Raw genomic sequence first — 16,912 nt, forward strand, 5'->3', positions numbered from 1 at the left:
AGTTACTAACCATGTGACCTTAAGTTTACTGCACAACATCTAGAAGCTTCCATTTCTCTGATCACTCCAGAATATGGAAGTCATCTTGGACATCCTTCTCCCTGTTGGAAACCCCTCCCCACCCACATCCAATCAATCACCAGGTTCCAGAGTCTTCCTTCTAGATAACCTCAAATCAGCCAAGTCTGCCCTGTATTCACTCAGCCCTGCCTCATTTCAGCTCACTCACTGAGCCAGCGTGGTCTCTCTGCTCAAGGCCCTGCCATCCAACCCACCCTCCAGCTTCCTCAGTTAACCTGTCCAAAGCTGACCAGTCACTATCTCACTTCAAGCCTGCAGAGGCTCCCCATGGATCCCAGATCTACCCGGAGTCCTCCACGGGATTTGCAGACCTTCACAGCCTACCCGCACTGGCCTGTTCAGAGTGCCCTCTGTGGACCACTGAGTGCAGTTTCCAGAATACCCCACCCTCTCTCCTGCCTCAGCATCTTTCCAAACATTTTCTCTGCTTACGTGTGCATGCACCCATAGAAAATAGGTAAGCCATTCCATGGTATTACTTTTTTACATAAAAGGCATCATGCTATATAAACACTTCTTTAACTTGCCCTTGGCATGCATGGCTGCCTTGGAAATCTCTCTCTGCCCCGGTATTCAAACATAGATGGAGGTGACTCTTCTCTATAACCACTGCACACACAACATTCTTCAGGAAAGGCTTTGCCAGTTATGTAGCCACTCCCCAAGCACGGGACCCCAGATGGCTTCCAATTTTCCTCTGTAAAAATTATCTGTAATAAACATCCTTGTGCAATGTGAAGGTCTTCCCCCAGGACAGATGCAAACAAGTGGAATTGTTGTATCTCAGGTTGGGCCCATTCTTACTCTGGTGAACCCAGTGGATTGCCAGCACCCCAGGACTGCTCCCATCCACATCTGCTTTCAGTCACACACCACTAGCTGCTATTTACCTGCAGCTGCCTTGGCCATGGGCTGTCCCCACCTGAGCTGCCTGGAAAACCCAGCCCCGCAGCTGCAGCTTAATGCTGACACCTGGAGAAGTCTGTCTTCCTAGGCCTGGCTCTAGTCCTCACACAGGTGGTCGTTCCCACCATCTGAGCTGGAATTACCCATCCCCTCCTCTCGCTGCACTGGACTGTGGGGTCCTGGGGACAGAGGGCATCCTATTCTATTCATCTCTGGTTTCCTACGGGTCAGCACAGTGACTCACATGGCACCTGTGCTCAGCAAATCTTTCGGAAGGAAAGTAGGTGTCACTCAGTGTCGCCTGTCCCCTCTCACCCTCCTCAGGCTCCCATCCTGACTTCTGCCTCCCACATTCAAACTCTGTCTTGGCCCCATCTCATTCAAAGCCTGGGATCCACACCTCACTGAGCTCCCCTCAAAGAATCAGCACACAAGAGTGGAGTGTCCACTTGACTGAAGATAGAGTCAGGGGCACAGATGAGGGCCTTGTATCACAACCCCCACAAAACCCTCTTGAGCCTGTGTTCCAGATGTTTGTCCCTGAGTCGCTCCACAGCCTTGCCTCCCCCAGAGCCTCACCTCTACTGCCTCCTCTCCTGTAGCCCCACCTTACTGGTTCATCAAACTCCCTCTCAGCATCTCCCAGGGAATTTCAAACACCTTCCCGTTACTCAGAAGTTCATCTCTAGAAGAGCTTTTGCCCTCTGGCTGCCACAGCTGGACTCATCCCCAATGCTCAGCATAGCTAAGGAATCCAGGAACAGGACCGGCTGACCACTCCTTCTCTGCCTCTACCCATGGCCTTCAGGCCCCACCCCCCTTACACAGAGGAGGCTTCCAAACACCCACAGGCTTCTCCCAAGAGGAATGTAGTGAAGGCAGTTTTCTCCATGGCACCACACATATAAGTGGACTGCAAGATGAGACCACTGTGGATATGAGGCCTTGGACCACACAGGCTCAGTGTTGGGGATTTGGGTCTGGGGGGGCACCCCGGCAAGGAAGGTCTGTTCAGCACAGCAACTGAGTGGGATGGAAGGTCCTAGAGGGTTGGGCTGGAGTGGGTTGAGTGGGGTCCACCCCCCACCATCTGAGTCCCCACATCTGGGCTCCCCAGGCTGACACCTTCATCATTGAGGCCGCTGACCTAGGCGTCATCTACAAGATCAAGCTCCGCCACGACAACTCCAAGTGGTGCGCAGACTGGTACGTGGAGAAGGTGGAGATCTGGAATGACACCAATGAGGATGAGTTCCTGTTCCTGTGCGGGCGCTGGCTGTCCCTAAAGAAGGAGGATGGGCGACTCGAGAGGCTCTTTTACGAGAAGGTGAGGCAAGGGGCCTACAGGGCCTGTGGCCATCCTCACGCCTAGGGGAGGTCCCTTGGCATGGAGGTGCTGGAGTTGCAACTGCCAGTCCTGCTCTCCCACACAGGAGTACACTGGGGACCGCAGCAGCAACTGCAGCAGCCCTGCTGACTTCTGGGAGATCACCCTGAGTTCCAAGATGGCCGATGTCGACATCAACACAGTGACCGGGCCCATGGCTGACTACGTTCAGGAGGGCCCAAGTAAGCCAACCAGGGAGCTCTTTAGATGGGGACCAGGCACATGGAAATTTTTAAAGCAATTCTTGGATGAGCCATTCTTGAGCTGATGACATATCTAACGCTTAGTCATTTACATAGTTTTCACACGTATTGCCTGTTTTATCCCCAGAACAGCCCTGCAAAGTGAGAGGGCAGGGCTAAGCCCCCTTTGCAGATGGGGAAACAAAGGTTAAAGGAGGTTAGGGTGAGAATGAACATCCCTTACATGTCACTAGAACATCACACAAAGCACTCAGCCATGCAAACTTAAGGCATGATGTGGTGGTGAAGGCAGGGGAAGAAGTCCTGAGATGGTCGTTTGGGGACTGAAGTTCCATTTCTGGTTCTGACAGTAAAATGTGTGGCCTTGGACAAGTCAGTCTCTTGGCTTCAGTTTTTTCCTCCTCCATAAAACAATATCATAATTCCCCAGCAAGTTCATTTTGCCAACCAGATTTTTGAGATAAGGCAGTTCTATAATTGTTGATTGAACATTTGAATGCACTACCTTCCTAGTCAGTTCTCTTAAACGTAAGAGTGTGGCAACCATGTTAGCCCCCTCCAGGAGGCCACATGGTGGGTCTGTGGAGTCAGGCAGAGAAAGCCAGTCTGCTTACACTTTACCTTCTCACTCTGTAAATGAGTGATAGGACCCCCAAGAAAGTGCCTTTCCTTAAGCACTGTGATCACCTGTGAAAAGCCTCGACTGTAAAGATAAAATAAAGCCATGTGCAGGTAATTCCAGCCAGGAAGAGACAGTTTGGAAACTTTTCAAAGAGATAACAGATTGTATAACCTAAAATCCACTATACCAGGGTAGTGTCTCCCAAGCTATTGAGGAAGATGAACCAGGAGAAGGGTTTCCAGCTTGTATCAATTAGTAACTGCAAATGACAGAGACCTGGAAATGGTCACAAACAAATTAGGAATTTTTGTTTTCACTCACATGAAAGCCCAAAGGTAGGCCACCTGGGACTAATACAGCAGTTCCAGTGCAATCAAGGACCTAGGTTCCTTTAACCTGGTCACTCTGGCAACCTTATAAATGACCTAAATGTTGCCCATAGTTCCAAGATGAATGTCGGAGCTCCAGCCATCATATCCATACTCCAAGCAGAATGAATGGAAGGGTAAGGAAAAAAAGAGTACTCCTCCCAGTTGAGTCAGACCTTTTAAAAGAGATTTCCCAACCAGGCGTGGTGGCTTGTGCCTGTAATTCCATTACTTTGGGAGGCTGAGGTGAATGGATCACATGAGGTTGGGAGTTTGAGACCAGCCTAACCAACATGGAGAAACCCTGTCTCTACTAAAAATACAAAATTAGCCAGGCATGGTGGTGCATACCTGTAATCCCAGCTACTCAGGAAGCTGAGGCAGGAGAATCGCTTGAATCTGGGAGGCGGAGGTTGCAGTGAACCGAGATCATGCCATTGCACTCCAGCCTGGGCAACAAGAGTGAAACTCCGTCTCAAAAAAAGAAAAAAAAAAAAAAAGATTTCCCCAGAAACCTGCCCAACAATGTCTCCTTATGTATCATAACCACCCCTGCTGCAAGAAGAATGGATAGTTGGAAGAATGGAAACTGCGACTCTATGGACACTACCTGAGCAAGTTTTATGCTAATTAATCTGGTGTGTTTTGGAAATTGCTGTCTTCTAGGACTTCCATTCACTATGTTGCATATATGATACATTTTTATTGTTCTTCAAATTCCTTCTTTCTATGAGACCTTGCTTTTGCCAACAGCATTTTTGTTGACCATAGTGAGCTTTTGGGGCATATAATGCCTATATGTGTTGAGAGGTTATTTTTCTTACCCTCCTTCACATAATAGTGCTAGGTTCAAGTAGGATAATTGGCCAAAAGAGCTTTTAGAAGCTTGACACTCCAAACAAGTGACAAGAATGCTGTTTTTTGTCTGTACGTTGGGAGTTAGCAACTTGGAGAGGAGACACACACCACAGATAACTTACCAGTCTGAAGGGCTCATTGCACTTCGTCTCTGAGCAAGGAGCTGAGATCAGTGCCCTCAGAGGTCACTTCCAAATCTGTGAGCCTATGAGACAGTGCCTTGTCCACCTGGTCTGTTGTGAGGCTGGGCCCCGTGATCTCTTGCAGTTATTCCCTACTATGTGTCGGTCACCACTGGGAAGCACAAGGATGCAGCCACTGACAGCCGAGCCTTCATCTTCCTCATCGGAGAGGATGATGAACGTAGTAAGCGCATCTGGTTGGACTACCCCCGAGGGAAGAGGGGCTTCAGCCGTGGCTCTGTGGAGGAGTTCTACGTTGCGGGCTTGGATGTGGGCGTCATCAAGAAAATAGAGGTGCTGGCTTCTTGGGGCCCCATAATCGTGACCACCATAGGGACAGACGGAGCTGACCAGTACCTGGGTGGGCAGGGGAGTGCAGGCTGGGAAGAGCAGCCTACCTGAAGCACCCCTTAGAGCAGGTAGCAGAGGAGAACCAACTAGCCAGGTGATTTGGGTGAGCCACCTGCCCTTCTGTGTGTCTGTCTTCCACCCACCCAGTGGGAATGTTCTGTGTATTAGTTTTTATGGCTGTGTAACAGAGTATCACAAACTTAGTGCCTTAAAGCAACACAAATGTATTATCTCACAGTTTCATGGATCAGGAGTCTAGGTGTGAGTTAGCGGGGGTCCATCTTCAAGATCTCAGTGGGCTGAAATCAAGTTGCAGCCAGGGCTGCGATTTTATCCGAGGCTTGGGGTCCTCTTCCAAGCTCACTGGTTGTTGGCAGAATTCATTTTCTTGGGGTGTAGGACTGAGGCCTTCATCTCATAGAGGCCCACCATTCCCCACCATGGGACCATCTCCAAAACCTGGCTCTTTTCTTGTTCAATAGGAGACAATCTCTTCTGCTTCAAATATCTCCAACTTCTTCACCTCTGACATCTAGACATGCTTTTTTAAGGGCTCACCTGATTAGGTTCAACCTACTCAAAGTCACCTAATTAGAGACTGTAATTATATCTGCAAAATCTCTTCACTTTTATGGGAGGGACCTGGGCCAGCAAGTGCACAGCACATTGGGAAGAAGCACTGAGGGAGGGGGCTGGGCAGGGAGCACTTCCTTCCCAGTTGTGCCCAGATCATCACAGATCAGGTGTGTCTCCTCCTAGCTGGGCCATGATGGGGCCTCCCCTGAGAGCTGCTGGCTGGTGGAAGAGTTGTGTTTGGCAGTGCCTACCCAGGGCACTAAGTACATGTTGAACTGTAACTGCTGGCTTGCCAAGGACAGAGGCGATGGCATCACCTCTCGTGTCTTCGACCTCCTGGATGCCATGGTGGTGAACATCGGGGTGAAGGTAGGGGGGCACTGTGAGTGTACAATGCATGGCCAGGGCAGTGCAGGTTGAGGTGGGGAGCAGCAGGGGAGACAGAAGTGGAAGAAGTAGGAGACTCATCACTGGGGTATCTGCAGGGGCTGCAGCCTGGTGTGCTAGCCAGATGTGCTTTGCTAGGAGCCACAGACTGAACTCTCTTCTGGTCTGCTGCTGTGTGACCTTGGGCAAGTCATCTCATTTCTCTGGGCCTTGGTCTTCCCATACACTGCTTGGAAATAATGCATCCCTGCTACCCATGGCCTGTTCCATGTAGGATCTTGGTGAGAATTAATGAGATCACAGTTCATGAAGAGCTTTGTGAGGAAGCAGCTCTATGTAGACAGGCAGGGTCATTATTCACCAAAGGGTCCACCATCAACAGCAGTAGGGTGGTGATAGGAAAGATGGCATCTGGGATACTGTGAACCTCTGAGTCTCACGATGCAGCCAGTGGTGTCCACACAATACCCTCCTTAACTGGAAAAGCCTGGAGGGCAAGAGGTCTGAGCTTCGGTCCTGGCTCCACCTGTAACTGGCCAAATGGCCTGGGATAAGTTATATAAACACACAGGTCAGACCAGGCAGGAGGCAGATGCCTGGTGCTAAGATCTGAGGACACACAGCCATTTGGTGGCCCAGAAGCCTCTGTTTCACCTGACCCTGTTGGTTTCTTTTTGTCTCATGGCTATGGGGTCAACAGAAGGCCCCAGCCCTTTTCTCTGGTCCTGAATCAAAACCAGTGGGCTTCTTGGACCAGGTCAGAAGCTGTCCCACAAAGGTGAGAAGAAATCACCTGGACCTGAGTGTGCTCTGCCTACATTGTATATGGAAACAGAAGTGGGGTTCTGAAACCTTGACAGGCAGGAGTGTGGTGCCTGCCAGTCTCCTGCTTCCCGCCTGCTGGAGAGTCAGAGAGTAGCACTTTCTATATCTCACATCCTTCCCCCACCCCCCAGACATCTCTGTCTGTGGCCAGACGGATGGTGTGGGTGAGCACACAGTTCATCCAGGGACCTCCGCCTGACCCACTTCCCAGCCTGTGTGTGTCTCTGTGCCACCGCCCAGCACACATGCACACCCCACGCAGTGCAGCTGCAGCTCCCTTGGAGCCCTTTAGTCCAGGAAAATCCAGACCTACACCCGTTATCCACGGCACAAAGGAACATAGGTTTGTCACTTTACAAAGAGCTGCAGGGTTCTTTGGGCTGGCCATCTCTCCAGGACACCTGATATCAGACTAGAATTACAAGAGCACTGTTTCTGTCTCTTTTTGGAAACACACTTATTACATAAAAAGAGATGTGTCTGTGTAAAGGAGAGAAAGATGGATGCAGAGAACACAAGAGTTGGATGGACCAGCTCTCAGGGGCCAGTCTCCATGGGGCTGCTAAAGCACTCATTTTGATCATTCTATTTTTTATGCCTGCCTGGATAAGAGCAAAAAAGTGTTAGGCTCCCACTTTTGTTCCCAGTGGCTCCTCCTGACCATCATGAATGCCCTTGCTGGGTGGTCTAAGGGGATTTTCTTGGTAAAGTAAGAGGCTCTTCATCCGTTCCCTCAGCAAACATGTCCTGAATTTCTCCTGCGGGCCAGGCCTGCGCAGAATACTTCAAACCTCACAGTGTCCTGGCAGAGATTCTAGATGCTGCCGGAAAAGCATGCAGCCCCCTCCAGGCACAATGATGGGGACATGACCACCATGATTAATAGCTTGGGTTTGGAGGTCCAGGCTTCTGGATAATGGGGACCAGGCCCCTGCACAGGTGATAGAGGAATGTAGCAGCCTCTAGAAAAGGGACACACTGGGCCAGGTACATTCAAAGGAGACGGTCAAGATGGCCCTTCCCCGACCGTAAGTTTGAGCCTCTCCTGAACCTTCAGACTTCACTGTGAGTCCAGGGGCACTTGGTGAGAAGGAAGGGAGTAAGAATCCGGGACCAAAGAACATTCTAGAACAGTGTAAGTGCTTTCTCTTGCCACGAGGCTGCCTCACAGAGGAAGAACCGAGGTGGGGGCTTGGTGGAGGCACACCAGGAAGAGCAGGCTGCACCTCACCCTCCAGTGGAGACAGAGGGCAGACATTCTCTTTGGCACACACCTCAGGCTAAATGGCAATACCCCAATCTCAAGTGAACATCGTGGAAGTAGGGGATTGTCCCACTTCTCAAGTGGATTGAGGCAGCACTCCCTCTGTAAACATCACTCCTGATGGCATCCCTCATTCACAGCCGCAGGGCATGTGTAGGCTGTGGCGTGAAGGGGAACTGACACCCAGAGCTTTGGCTGCTGCTTGGGGCCACACAGGTGACAGGCTCAGCACCAGGTGCCATGCAAATTGTCAGCAGCTCTCACTCTGCAAGGGAGCTTATCCCTATTTTACCACAGGGGAGCAGAGGCTGGTGAGGTCAGGCATCTGCCTGGGTCTAACAGCCAGCAGGTGACAGATCTCGGATTCACATGGAGCTCTGGAGGGCTCCAAAGGCCACTGTCTTGCCACCATGCGCTGCTGGCACGCTGAACTTAGGTTGGGATTCAACTGACAAAGAGTCAGTTAATGCCAGGCTTTCCATCATGTTTCTATTGCAGAAGGGCTCTCTGTCAGGACTCCTTTCTAGGGTGGGACTGAGCACAGTGGGGGACATAAGAGAGTGACAAGGCTGCCTCTTGCTGTCCAGGCATTTACAGTTGATTCGAGGAAGGGCTCTTTCCAGAGCCGTGGAACTTGGACAGCGTGTCTCTTTCTCTGGTGAGACTGAGGCAGGTCAGTTGGGGTTGGAGGGTGAGGCTGAGACTCAGCACCCGCATTCCTCTCATGGCAGGTTCTCTATGAAATGACGGTGTGGACAGGCGATGTGGTTGGCGGGGGCACTGACTCCAACATCTTCATGACCCTCTATGGCATCAACGGGAGCACGGAGGAGATGCAGCTGGACAAAAAGAAAGCCAGGTACCTGGAGGTGGCCCCTGCCCCTCACCCCTCCCACATTCAACTCTCCCCCTCTGCCCTACCCTACCTTCAGCCAGGCTGATTCTCACATGCCCACTGCAGATCATGAGGCCTTCTATCCTCTGTCTTTGTCTATTCTGTCTCAATACCTTTCTTTTTCAAGGGCCAGCTCAAATCTACCTCCCCCAGGAAGTATTCCTTGATCACCTCTACCCATAACATTTCTTCTTTCTTTCATTTGGTACTCAGAATTGCTTATTGTAAGGTTGGTAGATTAGTTGATGGTTAATGTCTTAGTTTCATTAATTGTACTATGGCAATATAAGATGTTGACATTAAGGAGAGCTAGGTGAAAGGGGCACAGAAGCTCTGTTCTTTTTTTGAAACTTTTCTGTAAGTCTCAATGATTACAAAATAAAATGCAGTCAATTTTCAAAACATTATAAAAAGATTGAACACCTAGTATATGCCAGGCACTGACTCAGGCACTGAAGAGATGATATAACCAAGAAGACAAAGGTCCTTGAACTTAACAGAGCTTAACCTAAGGAGAGCAATAACAGCAACACTAACATTTATAGGAGCTTGTTTTGTGCCAAGCATTGTTCTCTAATAAGCCATGTATTGATACACTTAATCTTTTCCACAACCCTATAATAATAACCCAATTATTATCATCCCCATTTTACAGGTGAGAAACTGAGGCATGGAAAGGTAGAGTCATATCCTCAAAGTCCCATGGCCATTAAGCTGTGGCACTGCAAACTACACCCAGATGGCCCCCAGTCCTAAGCACTCATTAGTGATTCGTAATGACATTAAAGATGACCTTCCTATAGTACTCACTGTTTGTGCCCTCCCTTGGATTCCCAGTTTAGACAGTCCTGGGTTTGGGCTGGTTTGCCATGTTCAGCCGCTGTCCCCCAAACATCCCTGGCCCCTGACATCTTAAGAACCAGAGATGACAGACTCAGAGCCTAAGCTTAGCATTTTAAAATCCCACCCACAGCAACTTGCCTCTGAACACACAGCACTCCTTCCCTTAGCTGGAAGGCAGGACCCAAGTGGCTTCCTTTTTGAGCCCCTCATACCTCCTAGCTCTTGCCTTGCTTGTAGTAGGCACTCAGTACTTCTGGATTGGGGTGGTGATGAGGACATTGTGGATGATAGTGAGGTTGGTGATATTGATGGTGCTGAATGGTAGGGATGATGACTGTGATGGTGGTAGTGATGATGAGGATGGTGATAGGGATGAAGGTGATGATAGGGATGATGATGATGGTGGTGATGATGGGGTGAAAGTGATAGTAGGAATGATAATTGTGATGATGGTGATGATGATAATGATGGTGATGACGGTAATTATGATGATGATGGTGGTGATAGGGAGGAAGGTAATGATGGTAGGGATGATAATTGTGATGATGATGATGATGGTGGCAGTGTGATAGGGATGAAGGTGATGATGATAGGGATGATGATGGTGGTGGTGATGATAGGGATGATGATGATGGTGGTGATGATAGGGGTGAAAGTGATGGTAGGAATGATAATTGTGATGATGGTGATGATGATAATGATGGTGATGGTGATTATGATGATGATGGTGGTGATAGGGAGGAAGGTAATGATGGTAGGGATGATAATTGTGATGGTGATGATGATGATGATGATGGTGGCAGTGGTGATAGAGATGAAGGTGATGATGGTAGGGATAATAATTGTGATGATGGTGCTGTTGGTGATGATGAGGATGTGGCTACTGAAGCTTTTGGGGACCAGGCAGCATTTCTTTATGTGGACAAAGCAGCTCATGCAAGCTGGAGCTTTGCCCATCCTATGGGCCCTATGCAGCTCATCCCTGGGGGTCTGATGGGAAAGTTTTTGCCTGTCTTCTCTTAGCACTTCTGCTCTCTCATTTTGCAACTCCCATTTCCTCCTTGAATTCTTCCCATATCAACAGCAATGGTGATAATAATAATGGCTAACATACATTGAACATTTATTCCATGCCAGACACTGTTGCAAGTGCTTTTTAACATATATTAACTCACAACACCCCTCTTATCACTCTTTGCCCTCTTATTATCTCCACATTACTAATAAGATGCCTGAAACACATAGAGGTGAAATAACTTGCCCAAAGTTATACAGCAAGTAAGTAGGGGAACTGGGATTTGAACTTAATTCTAGAAATAAAGGAAGACCAAATGAGAACAGAAACTCTCTACTTAGAGCTTGCTATAACAAGAGACTCAGCCACCATCACTTGGTTTGGTAGAGATTTGAATGCTGTGGGAGGAGGAGGAGCTTTGTAATGAAGCATTATTTTTGGCATGGTAGAGCTGGAGGTTGGGTAGCTAGAATCGGGGTTTCATACATGATTGTATTAGGGACCATATTTGGATTTGGTCCGTCCGTCTGGTTAGTCCTGAGTTGGGAGCAGGGACAAAATAGGGAAGCTGGGGGCCATTGCTCAAGTCCTGATCATTCTGGGCCAATTTCTGTAGAGACCGTGGTTTCTTGGGATGGTCGCTGCAGGGGAGGTAGCTCAGAGTTCTGTTATCACACATGGTCTGGCTACTATTGTTTGCATATTCAGCCTCCTATAGTCTTTACTTCTGTACTCTGACTCCAATCATTACCCAACCCCATATTCCTGGATTTTTTCTGATTAATTATCCTACACCTACATTCCACCTTGTTTTCCAGATGTACAAGGCTTAATTGCTGGTAGAAGAGATCTCTTGTTTCTGGAAGTATCTAAATTCCAAAAATGTTGCTTGAAAATCACATTATTATAAATACAACCATATTGTAAATGCTTTGAGGCATGTTGCTAGTTGAAGGATTTTTTTTTTTCTGAATAAAAATTTATTTTGTGAGGAGAGCCATCATTTCTTAATAACCCTGGTTTGCAAGCTCAGAGTTGTTACCCGAGACATGTTTTGATATTTTCATTTGCATGTGGCCTGATGTTTCACCTGTGTCCTGAAGTCCTTGTTAAGAACGTCTGCATCTTGACTAGGGAACGTAGACAGAAAGACCCACTGGGCATGTGTCGTGGGCACAGCTTGGTACTGTGCAAGGTGATACTTTCCCCAAGAAATGGTGTGTGACCAGAATGAGGCTGAGACATGCATGCATTCACACAGAAGGTATCACGAGGCTTCTGCCTGCTGCAACGCTCCTGCAGTCAGATGCTGTACCCAGGGGCCAAAGCTTACAACAGCCAATAGCAATTCACTCTATCCCACTCCCCAGCTAAATTTCGTAACTTCTCATCTTACCACTTCAGAGAAAATGGTTCTGGTAAATTAACTCCCACCGAGATGCTTGTGAATTAATATGGCATTCAGAAAAAATGATGCCCTAAAAGGTAATGCGTACTTTCAGGAGATGAGTCTCTAACAGAGGGATTTGAGGTGATTGGTGTCCAGTGGGTGTAGAAGCTATTTTTAGACAAAGAGTTGTGTTATTTCTATAGTGAGAAGTAAATGCCTGTGAGGGATCATGCCTAGGCCCAGTAGAGACCTAGTGAAATGGAAACTTCCTTGGACTGGACACAAAAAAGATTTTGGGTCCCTTTTTGTGTCACAAAAGAGTTCTATTGGGTTTACCCCTCAGGATGGCCTGTTGCTTTCACTAACCCTTACTGCAAAAAGCATGGAAAGAGGCTGAGCTCAAGGGAATGGAAACAGAGGACAGACAGTCAAATAGGATTCCAGTTGTCCTTTCAGGAGAAGATCGGGAAATATTTGGTTGTGACCATGTCCAGGGTTGTAGTAAGCTTGTAAGTTTTGACTCTCTCTTCCACATGTTTATCACTTGAATCTTAGTCTGGTTAGCAATAAAGTTCTGAGACTGGAAAGGTCTTATCTTTGGGGACTCCATGGGCAAAAGACTTGGGTGGGAAGGTTGAGTCTTTCTCAAGGAGGTTGGAGGTGAGTCCCAGGGGACAGCATGAATGACGGTGGTCTGAGAGAAGAGGAAGGAAAGCTGAGTTCCAGGAACTGCTGCCTTCCAGGGGCACCCAGGTCAGGCAATTGAAAGGTTCCAGCACTCACTGCTGGGCACCCCTCTCAAAGCATCATCTGTAGCTCAAAGGCTGCTCTTTAAGAGGAGACTGGCAGATATGTACTAGGTCTGATCATGGCATTCAAGAATAGACTTAGAATCTGTTTGAGATTTGGCCTTGTTCTACTCTCAAACTACAGCAAAGATGCCCATGAGATAGGTATGCAGCTCCCCATCACCTCGTATGTCTAATGGGGGATGCACAAGGTCCAGTTTTCCCAGTGGTCTCTGAGGAGCCCAGATCGGCAGAGCCTGGGACTGGAGGCTCTGTCTTTTGTGTGCCAGTTACTTCAGCACCCATGGACATTTACATCATCACTGAAGCCAACCTCCCTGCTACTCACTGATCCCAGGCTTGGAATTTTCTCTGTGTGAGTTCCAGGGCAGCCTCCCCTTGTCTACCTGCTTTCTGGTCCCAAAGTTCTCCATTCACACCACTTGGGGCTATATTAATTTCCTGAGGTTGTGATACAAAATTACCACAAATATATGGTAATTAAAACAACAGAAATTTATTCTCTCATTTATTCAGAGGCCAGAAATCTGAAATCAGAATCTGTGGGTGGAAATCAAGGTGTCAGCACTGCCATGTACCCTGTGGGCTCTGGGAGGAGAATCCACTCCTTGCAGCTTCTGGTGGCTGCCAGCAGTCCTTGGCTTGTGCCGCATCACTCCAGCCTTCAAGGCCAGGTCTTCCCATCTCTGCCCCATCTTCACATCCCACCTCCTTTGTGTATGTGTTGATCTCTCTCTCTCTGCCTTCTTATAAGGACTCTTAGGATTACATTAAGGGGTCACTGGAATAATCCAGGATAATCTCCCCATCTTAAGCCTCTTAACTTAATTACATCTGCAAAGACCTCCCTTTTCTTTTTACCATACAGTTATATACATGGATTCCAAGATTTATAACATGGATATCTTTTGGGGAACCATTTTTCAGCCTGCCACAAGGGCTACAAGCCACAGAGCATGGATCTGAAAATTCTGCCACATGAAGAACAGTCAAAGGTTCTAGAGACATTTACATTTTTAAACATTTTATCATAAACATCTATCTATCTATCTATCTATCTATCTATCTATCTATAAGTACATACATTATTATACTTATAAAGCAAAAACTTGTGTAAACCCTCCACACTGCCTTCAGGCCGAGAAGTTAAATCTTGCCAGTTCTCAGTTTTTAAGGTCAACATTTCCTTGTTTCCTTTCTTTTTTGGTCTCCATCTCATGGGTCTATGCTTTCATATCACCTGGATTTCATCCCTAACAATAGGCTTTTATATCACCTGGATTTGAATGGTACATAAATAGAATCAGGCCATATATCTTATTTTGTGTCTTAGTTCTTTCACTCAGCGTCAGGTTTTTCATATTTTCCTGAGCTGTTGAGTGTGATTGTGATTTTGCTCATTTTTGTTGCTGCATAGTATTCCACTGAGGAGCCTGGAGAAGGGAGAAGTCCAGTGGCTTGTTTCAAAGGGATAGAGAGGGAAGAGAGTAGAGGCATTGAGGTTGGTCAGATGTTGACAATTCAACAATTTGTTCTGGTGGCAGAACTCAATGTAACAAAACTTACTAAAGGTTGGCCATGGCTGTCCTAAAAGGAAAAGAGCTGCAAGTTTGGCCATGGGGCCTCATCAGTAGAGCTGTCTAAGCATGGAACCACCCAGGAGTTTCACTTTGCCCGCAGCCCAGAGATAACTGATTTACCAAAGCAGGGGAATTGCAATAGAGAAAGAGTTTTACACATGTGGAGCTGGCTAAATGGGAGACCGGAATTATATTATTACTCAAATCTGCCTCCCTGAAAATTCAGAGACTAGGGTTTTTCCAGGAGAGTTTGGGAGAAGTGGGGGTGGCTAGGCAATGGGTGCTTGCTGCTGATTGGTTTGGGAGTACAATCATAGGGGTTTGGGAAATGGTCCTCATTGCATGCTGAGTCATTTCTGGGTGGGGCCACAAGAGTTGGCAGGTCCAGGTGGAGCCATTGGTCCTCAGACATGCAAAAAAACTGAAAAGACATCTCAAAAGGCCAGTCTTCTGTTTACAATGGTGATGTTGTTATCTGCAGGGGTAATTGGGGAAGTGCATATCTTGTGACCTCTGGAGTAATGGCTGGCAATGTTTATGTCTATGTTTTAGCAGAATTCAGGCTTCTCTTGTCCTCCGAGGCTGGTGGTCTCCCCTTAACTTTATGGAAGGGCTATTATCATTTAAACCATACACTAAATATCTCCCAAAGTTAGCTTGACCCAAACCCAGGAAGAATCAAGGGAAGTTTGAAGGCTAAAGGCAAGATGGGGGTTGGTTAAATCAGATCTCTTTCACTGCCAAAATTTTCTCACTGTTAACAATTTTTTCAAAGGCGATTTCAAGCATAAGCTCAATGGCCTTGGGTATGGAGAACTTCAGACTGGAAGGAGAGTGGTCTAGAGCAAAGCTAAGGCTGGCACTCTCACCCTGGCCAATCCTAAGAGCCCCAGCTATGCCCCTAAGATGTCACAAACTGCCTGAGCAGCTGCTCAGCCTGATGGACTTTAGACCCCACGTCATCCATATCCATCTGCTAGCCAGCCCTTTCCCAGGGTCCCTAACCATAACCTTTCCCTTTTGGTTTTGTAGCAATGCCAAAAATTCTCCCATGAAATAGTTGCCCTTCCAGCCTAAGCCTTTGGCCCTGTTTAGCCTTCAGGCTGTGCTCAGTCATGGAGCCCAGTGAGGGAGTAGTTGCTGGGCTCTTCCCTAAGGACACCCTTTTACAACAGGCAGGAACAGAAGGAAACAAGAATAGGAAGGACGTGAGGGGCAGCCAAAGGGGGCCCTTCCCAGACACCACTCCCTCAGCTGCTGAGTAGAGGCTCCTTTGAGTAGATGAGCAGCAAAAATCCTGGGTCACGCAACAGCCCTGTCCCTGTGAGCTCAAACGCGGGCACCTCTCCAAAGAGTGGGAATCCTGAGCTCAAAGGCAGGCACCTCTCCAAAGGGTGAGAATCCTACTGTGTCAACTGAGGTGTCTGGAGGGGGTCCAGGGCACTTGGAAGGATGTGGCTAGTGAGTTGGGAAGACTGAAGGACAAATAAGGGCCTTCACTTTAGATGCTTTTACACCAAACAGAGGAAGTCCATCCAGGTTAATTGGGGTTCAGCCTGGAATGAAGGGTGAGGGGGTAAATGTAATCTCCTTGCAGTCTTCCAGAAGAAAAGCTTGTTTCTCCTCCCCTTTTCCTTACACCTGTCCCACCATAAAATCTCCATAAAATGAAGACACTTGGCTAAATTCAAAGAGTGAAAATTAAAGAGACATGCAAAGCAAAGAATTCTAAAGCTCTTTTGATCTGCAAAATCGTGCTGCTGGCAAGAATAAGGAATTGAAAGATTATTTGAGAAAATCTCAGTGTGTGACATGAATGTGACATGAGCACCCCCTTACAGTTTCCATTATGCCCAGAGGGACAGATGGGGCTTCAATTAGAGGAGGAGGGATATGGGGCTGACTTTGGGATAACTTTTTCATTTCTAATAATTGTAAAATGCACACAGAGCAAGTTATCAGAAGAAATTGTCTCTGTTTCATCACCACCTTTAAGACTAGCAGTAGTTCTCAATTTGCAATATTTAAGTCTCAGCCCCCATTGGCTATGGCCTCTGTTTTTAAAATACATAAAAATATGTCTTGTATTCAAGGAAGCATGATGATTGCCATGCAGAGCCACATCTCCAGTGCCACCTGCATTACTCCAGGGCCTTATCAGCAGTATCATCTGGAATCAGTCAGCAGTCAAGCAATCAGTCAGCATTGAAGGTCGAATTGTACATGCGGCACTGTGGGAAGAGCAGTAAGGAATAAAGATAGAGCATCTCTGAGATGATGAGGTCATTCAGCAGGAAAATAATAATAGCAACAAAAGCAGCATTACCTTCTATTTGCCTACTGCTTTACAGTTGGCAGTAGCATTACCCA

The 16,912-nt window shown here is 47.6% G+C and overlaps 2 protein-coding genes across 2 annotated transcripts in view; both read left to right on the top strand.

Annotated features, from left to right (window-relative positions):
• LOXHD1 (lipoxygenase homology PLAT domains 1) overlaps positions 1–16,912 on the top strand; it is a 183,419-nt gene that overhangs the window by 129,749 nt on the left and 36,758 nt on the right. Inside the window, exons 30-34 of the mRNA XM_050767982.1 lie at positions 2,105–2,314; positions 2,421–2,556; positions 4,693–4,901; positions 5,718–5,903; positions 8,742–8,869. Coding sequence (XP_050623939.1) covers positions 2,105–2,314; positions 2,421–2,556; positions 4,693–4,901; positions 5,718–5,903; positions 8,742–8,869 — 869 coding nt within the window. The remainder of the gene's footprint in view (positions 1–2,104; positions 2,315–2,420; positions 2,557–4,692; positions 4,902–5,717; positions 5,904–8,741; positions 8,870–16,912) is intronic.
• ATP5F1A (ATP synthase F1 subunit alpha) overlaps positions 1–16,912 on the top strand; it is a 541,488-nt gene that overhangs the window by 95,608 nt on the left and 428,968 nt on the right. The window lies entirely within an intron of this gene.

The sequence above is a fragment of the Macaca thibetana genome, chromosome 18, assembly GCF_024542745.1.
Source record: "Macaca thibetana thibetana isolate TM-01 chromosome 18, ASM2454274v1, whole genome shotgun sequence".
NCBI lineage: Eukaryota > Metazoa > Chordata > Mammalia > Primates > Cercopithecidae > Macaca > Macaca thibetana.